Source organism: Takifugu flavidus, chromosome 22 (assembly GCF_003711565.1).
Source record: "Takifugu flavidus isolate HTHZ2018 chromosome 22, ASM371156v2, whole genome shotgun sequence".
Classification (NCBI taxonomy): Eukaryota; Metazoa; Chordata; class Actinopteri; order Tetraodontiformes; family Tetraodontidae; genus Takifugu; species Takifugu flavidus.
In genome coordinates, this window is record NC_079541.1 from 7,506,567 (window position 1) to 7,519,561 (window position 12,995).

Genomic DNA, 12,995 nt, shown 5'->3' on the forward strand with positions numbered 1-12,995 from the left:
AAATCATGAAGGGGGATTTTGGTTTGAGCCGTGGCCTCGAGTGACTTCTGATGACTGCGGAGTTTTCCCACAATTGACCAATAAAAGATGCTCGTCTTCGCTGGGGATGATGTCACTGCTCGGCATGAATGGCAAAGGCTGCTTAGAAGGCATAAAACAGAAAGAATAACAAGGGTGATTTTGGCGCATTGTCCAACAAGGGCTCCAGGTCGCGCCCGTTCCCCCGGGCTACAACCCCGAGCTTCTGTCTCGACCAGACGCTGCCATATGTCCTCTGATGGCCGGTGTTGGCTAACTGTAGCCTTATATGTGGACAGCAGGTTTGATAAGAGAGGCAGATACGGGCATTCAGAGAGGACCTTGCTATGGGAAAGTGAAGGAATCTAGCTTAGCTCCATTTTGGAGAGGCTTTATATAGCAAATTTACCCAAGTGGTGATGCTCTGAACATGTGCATTAGAGCCTCTGATTAGCCTAAAGGTCAATAAATACAGCGTAGGACAAAACAATATAAACTTTATCTCGCTATGTTGTCTCACACTGGGAGCAATTTGATCACAGAATGTTAGCTATAGCTAGCTCATTCAAGCTAGCATGGGAGACTTGAGAAAATCACGAGGGCGACTCCACAGCTGCAGTCTCATTTGGTGGACGATGATGGCCGGGAACTGCGTGCAACTTGTGCATGTCTGCGTCTGTCTGGCACGTGATTCCAGCCAAAACTTCCAAAGGGCAAAACACACAGGCTGTGTCACCCAGCATCATTTCACATGTGACACATCTGTCGTGCTATACAGCCAGAAGTAGTAATCAAGGTCTGTTAGCTGGTGAGAGGCCATTCGCAGGGCGACAGTGATAAAAAATCTTTGTGCTCCTGCAGTATCATGATGTGGAATTACTCATGACAGTCTCCCCGTGACATTGGGAATCGGGTCGTGGCCCCGACCGAAATGGAATCTTTGCCAGATGTTTGCTGTGGCTCCACGTCAATCTGGGATTCTTAACTTTCCACCAGTTAAACTTTTGCTTGGTGCTCCTTGCGCGGACAAGCGGGATGCTAGCTTTAGCTGACAAATTCTTTTGTTCAATTTCCTCGGAATTTTTTTTAATTAAAATGTGGGGGAGGAAACACTCTCATGATCTTTATTGACATTATTAAATTGTGACGTCTGGTTGGTGCATTACAGTGAATAGAGGGAGCACATATCAGCGCATCAGAGCGCTGACGGCTTCAGGTTTAGCATTTTTTTGTGCCTCTTCTCTCTGTTAGCACGCTCGCTGTGTGTCAATATTTGTCGTCGCTGCCTGCCTGCAATCAGTTTTGGCCCAGACAGGCGGCAGTGAGAGGGCGATCCGATGTGAGTGGTAAACAACAGAGGCGGAAATGGGTAATTAAGTTAGAAGTTAGCAGAAATGTCTGCTGCATCCTAATGGCGGCAGCCTTTGCGTGGCGGATAATTTAGGATTTCTATTGCTGTAGTTTTTCAGCGAAATGCAGGTGTTTGTGAAGACAGAGGATTTTGCCCTCTATGCCAAACATTCTAATGAAGCTCACGTATAATCCATAATTTTAACTATCCCCCACCTGCCAGCCAGCCCCACACACACACACACACACACACACACACACACACACACACACACACACAGGAAGGGCTTAGAACACACACAATGTGCACTAATGAAGCTGTTCTCTCTGTTCCGTTCCTGGCTCGGTGAAACATGCATAAATCATAATAAACAGAGAGATGAATTTTTAATCAGCAGCTCCCTGCCGGTGTCTTCGGCTCCAGCCTCCTGTGGGGAGCAGAAGCTCCGATGTGCCAGGTATATGGAGCAGGATCCGGCAGCGCCTCCTCTGGGAGGCCTCCTCTCAGAGACACGCCTGTCAGGGCTGCCTCGTGCTGGACATGATCCGCTGGTCCCGGACAGTCCCGTCTCCGGGGGAACCAGACAGATGTCCAGACAGAACGGAATGCGAAAAAAGGCGGGAATAATTCTCGGTGACGTATGTGTAAATAGCACGTCGGCACCGCCGTCAAATATCCGGTTTTAATTCCTATTTCTTCGATGAAACGGGAGCCGAGAGCTTCGAGGAGAGCGAAAGCAGCAGACACGGATGTTTTCTCTGAATTTACAGCTCATCATGGCTCATTTTTTTCAATAAAAGCCTTTGTGTCTGGAGAACAGACGGGCCTGGTCCGACCATTTACTCCAATATTTGTGAAAGCCGCGGTGCCGCCGCATCCCAGCTGAACAGCCAGTGATGCGTGGCCGTACATAAAAGGACATTTAGAATTCACGCTCGGGTTGGTTTAACCTCGTAATGACAACGTAGCAAACATATTTCTGTCAGGTTGGAAATGCGGAGCCAGAGGAGGAGAACGGCCCCAAAGACGGGACGTGTAATAGCTGCGCTCAGTCTCTCAAGGAACAAATTCCAACCGTCTGGGTGGATTCTTCACACTGTATCCCGTCATCGCGACTTTTCCGTAAAGGTTTTTGGGTTTAAACCGTCTCCTAGCGTTGGAATGACTTCCAGGGTCGTTTCTCTGGGGTCGCCAGCAAACCGCCATGCAGAGACGCGGACTCTCCAGACTAATTCGGCCCAGCGGAACCAGAAACGCAGCTGCTCTGTCGTGCCCCCCCCCCCTCGGTCTGCACCAGGCCCGGCAGCCTTCCTGGCAGTCCAGGCACAGACCGGGCCGCGCCACAGCCGTAGCGTTAGCCTCAAATAGGCCCGCAACATAACAACATGAGCCGAGCTGTCACAGGGGATTACTTCAGTGAGGCGAGCCAGCGGGGGCCTCCATCGCTCTGCTGCCTCACCCAGGGAGGTTTTGGGGGGGGGGTGATGGTGGTGGTGGTGTGGGGGTCTTTTCTGTGGGCTGGAGAAAACATGAACAATGGGGAGAAGGCTTGTTGACAAAAAAAACAGAACATAGAGTAGAGAGGGACGAAGAGCTTTGTGTTTATCACACACACACACACACACACACACACACACATACACACACACACAGGAGCGCCTGCCTCAGCTTCCTGTCTGCGCTCTCCTACTTCCGCTGCGGAATCCAGGAGAACGCTCTGGAATCAGACTGACGAAGTTTTTCAATTGAACGTGGAGCAGCCGGGTGTCGCTCACCTTTGACACCGCGAATCGACTCGCATTCTTTATTTATATACAGTATTTATCGAGCCGTTGTTGTGTTTGGCCTTCAGCTGATTTACATTTCTGTATTATTCCGCCCACGCGCGTATGAATATGCAGCGTTTTCCGCGGTGTCAAGAGTTGCGATAGCTGGTTCTTCTGGTGCCGTTTCCGAAGCTTCTGCTCATAAAAGTCCGATATCTGAAAGTTTGAAAGTCCTCGGAAACTTCCAGAAACCAACCGCAGCCTTTGTCCAGATGTCAGAGGAACCTTTCACACTGTTCTTCGGGCTGTTGCAGTTATTCATTAACCGGGAAGGATGGTTTCGTCTGCTGGAACGTCTGAGGGGAAAGGTTCAGTGTTTTACTCAAGGGCACTTCAGCAGGCGCCGGATCGAACCGACATGAACGGATGAAAGGCGGCGCCAGGGAAAGCCACGTCTGCATTTTTCCAACAGCAGCTTTTTGGCGGCTCCTGGCGATGGAAATCGGTCTTGCCGGGGTTTTGCCGTGGGTGAACATATTCCACCGATGTTTGCGGGTTGTAATTTATTGCTCTGTAATTTACTGACTGGATCTGCGAACGCTTCATTGGTTGACAAATGAAACCGCTTCCGAGGGGCGCGCTTCATTTGCAATTTTTCAATGAAAACGACGACTTTGAAGCATCAAGCGGCGCCCGGGCGAGCGGCAAACACGGGGGAAATTTTCCGGAGGTTTAGCCGGGCGCTGCGGCCGTAGCTGTCGACGCGGCGGCATCGGAGCGAAATGTGCCGCCGAAATGCTCAATATGGCAGAAGTAAATAATGCGTGATGCAGCCACAGAGGGCTGTTTCATTATTGCCAGTCAAACCCCGGCTGGGGTTACAATGGTTTAACTGGAGGGCCTCCACACTGGTCCCCTGGTTTCAGACAGAGACGGTTGATGTTTCTTTACACACCTGGCTCAGACATCCAGATGTTCCCCCTCCGGTCCTTCGGGCAGTGTGATGAGGACCTATAGAGTCTGGGTCGGATTTGAAACCTATTTGATGAGTTTCGGACGCATAAACGGCGCAGGACATGAATCCTGGCGAAATAAATCATATTTGTCTTCCACCCTCTGCTCCTTCATAAACTTCACCCTATTTTATAAATTCAGTTTTGACTGAATTATTGAACTAAATTAGACTTTAATCCACCAGCTGCCGGTTGAGTAATTAAAATGTTCTGCTGATTCATTAGTAATCACTGAAAGGGCTCGAAAGTCCTCACCGATCTACCTGTGTCTGGTTCTGGCTTGTTGCTTTTTGGTGAGAACCACAAAGAAGCCATCAAAATGGGATCCACCTGTTCTGCAGGCCCAGTGAGAGCGGCTGGCGAAATCCGCTGCTGCTTTTCCGAATTTCAATATTCGACGGGAAAAACAGCCGCTGTCTTGTTGTGCAGAGCTTTTTTTTTTCTTTTTATGCTACCGGAGGAAGTGCGTCCAAGTCATTTTAGCCAAAGATGATCAGCACATTTCCCAGCAGAACTGCCTCAGGGGCTTGACATTAGTCTTCCTAAGCTCCGCCCCTTCATTTCCCATCCCCTCGCCTTTGCTGGCAGGTAAACCAAGCGTCCCCTCTCACCCCACACATTGTGCCTACTTAATGGTGTGGAGGATATTCGCATATTACCTATTACGCGCGGAGGTTTAGAGTCGCCGCCTCTCTCTACCATTTGGGTGAAATGACCGTTGAAATGGCCTCAGTTGTCAGCCATCGTGAATTTGCTAAAGCAGCCGTTGCGGCGCCGGAGAGGGAACGCCGGAGAGGGAGCGCCGGAGAGGGAGCGCCGGCCGTGGCTGCGACAGTGATTTAATCTGCCTTTTCCCTCGCAGAGAGTCAGGCCGGGTGTGTCGGACACGAATCCAATACGACGCATGGACACGCTGGTCCAGGAAGTTTGGGCCCGGCAGAAGAGGGCTGGGAGTGAGGAGGGGGAGGGGGGGGGGCGTCACCCTTGGTGATACCGCACAGGAGGGCCACAGGCTCGGATCAATACTCCCAATCATCCAGATCACAATGGGCGCCGGTTTACCCGTCTCTGATTCGCACCCCGCTACCGTCACGTTCACACAATCACACAATCAAGGTGGAGGCAGCGGGCTGGTGGGGGGGGGGGGCGCATATGTGACGGAGGCGGGAGCTCACAGGTACATGAAATGTGTGAATATGTGCGTGAAATGAATTGAAATGGGTGTGAAAGTGCATCTATTTGCAAGCTGATGCATATACACTGGTGTGTGTGTGTATGTGTGTGTTGTGTGTGTGTGGTGTGCGTGCGTGCGTGCGTGCGTGCATGTGTGCAACCTACTAATGTGTGCCCACAGCATGTGCTGGTGATGTGATACCCCATTTTTTTCTGGGTTTGTGCCCACTCTCCTCACTCTGTGTGTGTTTGTGTGCGTGTGTGTGTGTGTGTGTGCGCATGTGTGTGTGTGTGTGTTGTTATCAGAATGACACCATCCTGCTCTCTCCTGCAGCCCCAGAGGATCAGTGGAGCTGCACCAGTTTCAAATGAAAATAGATGAGAGGCAGTGACCGCCGCTGCCTGGGTCCCACTTTAATGAGGAAAAGGAGCAGAGAGGGAGGAGATGGGAGGATGTTGCGCAGGGAGGGTGATGGTGGGGGGAAGGGGGGCAAATTGGAAAGAGAGGGTCGTACTGGACGAGGAAAAAAAGCGGCGTGGGGGGGGGGGGGGCTGTTGATGAATGGAGGACCTCTCTGTCACCGATGTGATGGCCAATTACAGTGGGAGCGCGCTCGGATGCACTGCAGGTGAGGCGTACAGCGTGGCGGAGTGGCCACAGAATATCCCTACGCCCTCCATCTGCATGGAGAGCAGGAATCACACCAGCAGCTTTTGGGGATGGGGGGGGGGTTGCTTTACAGTTTAGCCCAACTGCTTTATTGTCAGGCAGCATCATCAGAACACAAATATTTACTTCCCCCACTGGAGCTAAAACCTTGTTTCTCCTGTTGCTCCAGTCCAGATTTCCATTCCTGTGATCATCTGGCCATTTTGGACGCCATCAGATTAGCAGGCAGCCGTTCTGCTCCGCTGCTGCAGCATGCTAAGCTAGCTCAGTACCCAAACTTGTTGATTCACGTCACTGGAATTAGTCGAGAGTCACATGACCAAAAAGTGTCTTCAGTCCCCCGGCTTTGCAACGATGCTGAGCCGTTTTGGCGCCAGGCCGCAACCATTTTAGAGGGCTGGAGGTCCAGCAAGAGCAGGACGTGGTCCTGGAGCCTGAACCGTCCCAGAGACAGCTGAAGTCTGTTTCTTTTTCAGGTCCACCAAACCTTGTCCAGTCCTGTCTGGTTAAACCATCAAACTACAGCAGACAGCTGCTGTGAGGCCTCTGCAGGGGCCGTGTGTGTGTGTGTGGTGTGTGCATGTGTGTGTGTGTGTGTGTGTGTGGTGTGTGTGTGTGTGAGTGAGAGAGAGAGAGAGAGAAAGAGAGAGGAAAAAGACAGAGAAACTATTAGCCATGTTGGGACCCCTGGAGCAGACATTTGCATGTCAGGGTCAGCGATCAGATCAGGAGGTGTTTTGCTCGACAGCGCTGGACTGGAGCAGAATGCGTGCACGTATGACTCCATGTCCACGTGCACGTGGGCATCCGCGTCCTGCAGGTTTTCTCTGAGCAGCAGAGGCCCCCACAACGTGCTTTCCTGCTCTTTAGCCTCCATGTGGACGACTCATGCGCAATAACCCAGATCAAACCATGCTGAACTCCTGTCTGAAACTGGTTTAGGGCCCAGTTCGATCCCAGTGGGAGGATGGAGGAGCCCAATCCATCCCTCTACTATCAGCCACTGAAAGGCCTTCAAGGATAGTAGTAGAGTGACGTATCTGCGTCCCACTGCTGATTGCCCGTGTTTGGATTAGTGCAGAATAACCAGAATGAGGGAAAGAACAGGTCAGTGAACATTCAACGTGAGAGAAGAGTGAAGCGAGTGATAGGAGGGAGGGGTGGAGAGGTGTGAATGGAGGAGATGCGTGTTGGAGATGGAGCGCCTGAGTGGCAGCCGGAGCGATGAGGCAGGCTCCATCTGCCGCGTCTCCATTTTGGTTTTCAGGATCGCTGCTCGACAGAATCGCAAAGGCGGGATCGAGTGGAAGGCCATTTCTGACTCCTCCTTCCCTTCTGGGATCGGTGTGCAATCTCACGCAAACACACACACGTCTGGAAAGTTTACCAAACTGGACTGGTCAGACTGGTTTCTCCTGCAGTTTCTGAGGTAGCCGTCAGGGTCTGTCTGGGTTTGAGCTCCTCACATGTCCACTTAGGCTCAAATGCAGCTGCTTGCTCTTCTGAATTATTAATGAGCTCCTCATTAAATATTCACGTGTGAAAAGACTGAGCCATCAGCTACCCACAATCCTCTACTGTGGGCGAGAGGTGAACAGGAAGGTTAGAGAGGCCTTGACGATGGCTGGGAGTGTGGTTTCTATTTCATTTGCTCTGGAAGGCCTCCTGTTCTTGGCCTCTTTGTGTTCTTCCTCGCTGCAGCCTGTCTCCTCCTCCTCCTCCTCCTCCTCCTCCTCCTCCTCCTCCTCCTCTTCTCCTTCCTAAATGATCGATTTGTATTGTTCGGGCAGCTGAGCCTCCCAGCCCAAGGGGAGAGAGATGAAGGCAGACCGGAGACGATAACTGGACAGAAGCGCAGACTGAAACAGACCGTGCCACAGGGAGGACTGGGGAGGGCATGGAGTCCTGGGGGCGGGCAAGGCAGCAACCTGGGAAACCCAAAACAACCGGAGGAAAATAAGGTGCAACACAATGTGGGACATGTGCTGTTACCTGGTCCACCATGTTGGGCCACCATATAGATCCACTATGTAGGTCCACCATGTAGGTGGATGTATGCTGTTCTAGTACAGTTCTTTTCAAAGGGATTATTCCTACCTTCCTCCTGTTGTGTTGACATCACAGCACACGTGTACACAAACACAACTGCAATATTAATCAGCTGCAGCGCAGATTAGACTTTAGCAGCGTTGGCTGTCAGCAGAGGTTTGAGAGGAGCGCGTCAGAAAAGGGTCCGTGACTGGTTCGCATGAGAGAATCCACTCTGGGACATTCTGGGACAGGCCTGCACGTGGCGGGACAGGCGACACGGGCACGTGTGTCTGCCGTCACCGCGCATGGCACGGAAAACCGTTCAAATCTCCCGCGCGACGATTGGCAGCTCTGTCGAAGTTCAACCCCGCGAGGGCTCGCTTGGAGGCCCTGAGGAACTCCTTCCATCCTTGAGTTACCCACCACAGCTCTGGAACTCCTAAACAAACAATACAAACCACATTTTAGCACCTCAGCAAGGCTCTGAGCGGAAATTCACTTTAGCCGAAAGAATTTCAAAATTAGATCCGTGTTGCGTGTAGTGTTGGAAGCTAGCAGAGGTGATCGCGGTGCGTTATTTCCTCATTACCGTGCCCGCCGCCGCGTGGGAACGTCCAGGCCCACGATCCGAAGGCAGCAACTTTGAGCGCCCGCTCAGGCCTGAACTGGGCCAATTACCACGCAGCGGTTGGTTAAATAACCCCCCCCTCATCCTCAAACCCCCGCACTGAAGAGGGGTCAAAAGCAGTGAAACCTCGTCGTCCCCTCTCCTGGGATGTGGAGAGCCCCCAGGCGCTGATGTTGGATCTGTATTTCCCTTCTATACTCTGACCTCAGCCATTGCAAGCAAACATACGTGGCGACCCCGGAGCAGAGCCGCGGGCCCCGTCCCGCCCACGCCATCCGCTGCGGTATGTGTGCACAACAAGCACTTTTTTTTTTTTCCGTCTTTCCCTTTGACCCAGATACTCATTTTCTTCCCCCAGAGAGCCGCCTCTCAGTCTTAGAGAGGCTCATTATTTTCCTTGAGTGCCCCCCCCTCCCTTATTTCACCGATGCAAGAGGGAGCAAATGGGGCAACCTGGTAGACGCGCTGCTCAGGGGTGCGTTCAGAGCGGCTGTGGTTCTGGGGGGGCTGCACACTGGATCTGCACAATTAACGGGCCGTTAAAAAGAGTCAGCAAGTTTGCAGTAAATTACAGGCTGCTTCATTATTACCAACTTATCCGTAATTGCTCCTCTCCAAATATGGCCGACTTATTTGAATGTAAATCACCTCCCTGCTCTCATTAAGTCACCACGCTGGCACGCGCGCGTGTGATATTGAGTTCTGTCAGCTCGGGAACGGGACGCGCGCTCCAGTTGGGTTGAGGGAACGCGTCAGAGTCTGCAAAGTTGATCACTCCAGATAAACACTGCAGTAAATACGCTGAGAAATACACAAAAATTCCAAAAACAACGTGAAGTTTCTGGAAGATTCTCTTTTATTGAGATCGGCGGGTTTATTATTGGCTCAATCTTTAATTCCTGAGGATATTAAATATCCCTCCCTCATTTTCCACGTATTACCATGACCTGGTCGACTGTGCATACGATGAAACAGCACATGCTAAAAGTTCTATAAATAATGACAGGAGACCAAAATAACGGTGCTTAAAGATGCATTTAAAAGTATCCCCTCTGGCGAGTCCCTCATTTATAAATTAAAAAGGTTCAACTGTAAGGATCAAATATTTATTCAACGCGCTGGGTTCTGATTCCGTATGGAAGGAGCGTGAGCGCGAAGGTGCGCCCGCTGCTTGCCTCCGCCTCAGCTCTGGCGATGAAGACTGCAGATGGGAGAGTTGCGCGCCCGGGATGACGCCTCACGGTTAAAGGACGCGCTGGTTAAAGGAGCCCGAGCGGTTCCAAGATCGGCTGCAGCGCGGCGCGCCACGCCTCCGACTCTCGGCACCTGCTCGGTCCGGCGGTCGCGCTGTTGCGGAGCGGATTTTCCCGACAGGACCCGGTGCAAGAAAAGCAGAAAAGGGCAGAGAGGAAGAGAGCGAGCGAGAGAGAGAGAGAGGGGGGGGTGGAAACGGATGGGGGAGCGCAAGAGGAGAATGTGACAACTGCTGGATGCGGACAAAGTGTGTGCGGCTGGCTACGCTGCCTTTGGGGAGGCCTCGGCTCCTGCACCTGTCCCTCTCCGTCTCCGCGGCCAGGCGCAGTTTTGGGGCGAGAGAGACGCGCCTTTATTTATCAGGCGGCGGCGCACACATACACGCCGCGCGCGCGCACGCACGCACACACACGCGGTACAGTACGCGCAACCACACAGACAGCCACAGGGCAGGCAGGCAACATGACTTCATCCTACAATCTGGATTTTCTGCCCGATATGATGGTGGAGAGCCGCCTGCTTGTTCCCGGGGACAGAATGTGAGTTGCTTCTCTTTCTCCTTTGCGCGTTCTTTCTTCTTCTTTCTTTTTTTTGGAATTTTATTTCATTTCGTCCCAATTGTTTGCTGTGATTTTTCTTTTTGCCCACTCTGCTGTCCGGTCTGGTAATGTTGCCCCGCGAATGCGCGATTGGAATGGGGTCACAATTAACACTTGTGCGTGGTGTGTGTGTGTGTGTGGTGTGTGTGTGTGGTGTGTGTGTGTGTTGTGTGTGTGTGTGTGTGTGTGTGTGTGTGTGAAATTGTGTTAGTTATGGTTTGTTGTGAATATGCGTCGGTAAATAGTGCGGGGGGCAGGAGCGCCCGCGGACGTTCTCGGCGGCGGACAGGGAGGCGATGAATGAACGCCATTATGAGGAATTAACGCTGCTGCGAAGAAGATGTGGTCTTTCCGGAGCCCGGCGTGCATGCGCGCCAGGTTTCCTGCGGATCCCCCCGCTCGCCGAGGCGGGGAAGTTGCGTTGATCTGCGGCAGCCGCGCATTCAGAAATCCGCGGGTCTCGGCGGGTTCGGGACTGTGCAGCCCGAATGTGTGTGTGTGTGTGTGTGTGTGTGTGTGTGTGTGTGTGCGTGTGCGCGCGCGTGAAAAAGAAAAGCGCAGCAGTGGACGGGAGGCAGGAGGCATCTCGGTCTCATGAGACTAATTTAACTCAGTCATCCGAGCGCATTTGCGCGGAGAGAGAATAGGAAACAGGACAGGGACTGTTCGGGGGACAGGAATGCGCGGATGAGTCCCGTCCCGCCGACCCAATTGGATTTGCTGTAATTCAGTTAAACTCTGGAATTTGTAGCGCGGGGACAAAGGGAGGTTTTCATCCCGACATCACGGTCATGCGCTTTTCCCTCCACGGTGCATGTCCCACTTCTGTCCTCTCGGCTCACAGAGCCGCCTTGTTGATGGATCGTGTTCTTTTTCTCCTCTCCAGCAGAGAAAATGTGCTGTAGTTCTTCTAATCTTTTTATAGATGGTTTTTCACGCATGGTGAATCCTGCTGCTCAGATGTTGCGTGCAACTTCTGCCGATGCAATGTAGGGAAGAATAGAGCCTATAAGACTCTGCGTGCGCGTGTGTGGTGGTGGTGGGGGGGGGGGAGCAGGCTGAAGGAAATTTTAATATAATATTTGTCAAATATTGTTGAACTGAAGTCCTGGAAGTTCTCCTTGAACCACTTAAAGGTTCCTGTAACTGTCATCCAGAACCACTTTTGATTATCTGAGCTAGCATGCTAATAGCTTTGGACCTTTAAATTCCCTTTGATCCAGCCTATGTGTTGCTGAATGGCGTCTCTTATTCATCCTCCATCGTCGGTTCATCCATTCACAAAGAAAGGTGTCGCACCCCCCCCCCCCCCCCCCCCACCAAAGTCCAGGACCAATCTAGCAGCAGTAATAACACATCGGATGTATTGTGCTAACACCGCGAGCGTGTTTGACCTGACTCTTCTCTGTATCGCTGCGGGACAGGAAGCGTTTGACATGAATAAAACTCCTGGAGTCCCGGACTTCCTGTTTCCTCCACCGTGGCGTGAAGCGGTGGCGTGCTCTTTGCCCCGCGGAGCCTCCCTCCATTGACTCTCTCTGTAGTCTATTACCCCGATGCTCTGGTGACCAGAGGACTTTCTCATTAATCAGTGTCTGCCGCTCCGCTCACGTGCGCAGCGGCGCCGGCGCTCCCATGCTGTCACACCTCCGCCGCCTGTCCCTGCTCCTCTCATCGCCAGGCCTTCCACCAGCCGCTCCCACAGCCCGCAAGGAGGCGGACAGGTTGAGCCAGACGGCGCTTAGGGAGATGACACTTTATATTTACCTGAACACGCCTCTCCAGTCGGGCTGCTTAGCTTGTGAGAAGTGCTCCAGGTGATCTTTCCATTTCTTTTTCCCAGCTGCTGCGTAAAACACATTTGCATTCACCCCTTTGACTTCCCTCCACACGATCTGCGTTTGAAATTCACTCCTCGGCGCCACCTGGAACGGGCCGCCTTCCCCTTTTCCGGGGCCTCTTTGCGCGCGTTTGACGCTGACGGACCCCGACAGGAGCGGTCGCGATGAATGTTGGCCGAGATCGGAGGAGATCTAAGCGAAACTAACAGCTTAATGTCTCTGCTATCCGGTCCCATCATAGCTGAAAACACGAAAGCAGAGAAAGGAGAGAAGGGAATTGGAGCCCTGTGGAATTAGCTGGGGTCACACACCCCCCCCCCCCCCCCCAATTCTTCAAGCCTGTTTTGAATCAATTTCCTTAAGGATGAAGTTCATTTTTTTCGAACTTCACCATCAGTAAATCGGATGCAGTAATTAATGCCAAAGATCTACGATATGACATCAAAGGATCAAAGTAAAAGTGCAACATTTTCCCTCCAAAGCTCCAACTAGAACTCTGTGTGCGGTGGTGGACATCAGGCAGCCTCACAGTAAAGCTCCAAAATGTCACGCTCTTGCCAAGTGGGTACACGCCGTCTTCGAGGACGAGATTCTAAGAGGGGTAACGGGGCGAATCCGAGCCGCGGCCCATCTTTACTAACCCCCGCTTCC

The 12,995-nt window shown here is 52.2% G+C and overlaps 1 protein-coding gene across 18 annotated transcripts in view; it reads left to right on the forward strand.

The window, feature by feature from the left end:
* The window catches only part of celf2 (cugbp, Elav-like family member 2), a 121,596-nt gene that overhangs the window by 31,583 nt on the left and 77,018 nt on the right, over nt 1-12,995 (forward strand). For 2 of the 18 annotated variants that reach the window (XM_057022164.1, XM_057022173.1), the window contains exon 1: nt 10,105-10,443. The exons of 12 other annotated variants lie outside the window; for them this stretch is intronic. In XM_057022164.1, the coding sequence (XP_056878144.1) occupies nt 10,367-10,443 (77 nt within the window). In that variant the 5' untranslated portion in view covers nt 10,105-10,366. Of the gene's footprint in view, nt 1-10,098; nt 10,444-12,995 lie in introns of those variants that run through there. 4 more of the 18 variants (XM_057022157.1, XM_057022169.1, XM_057022163.1 and 1 more) reach the window with 4 other exon arrangements.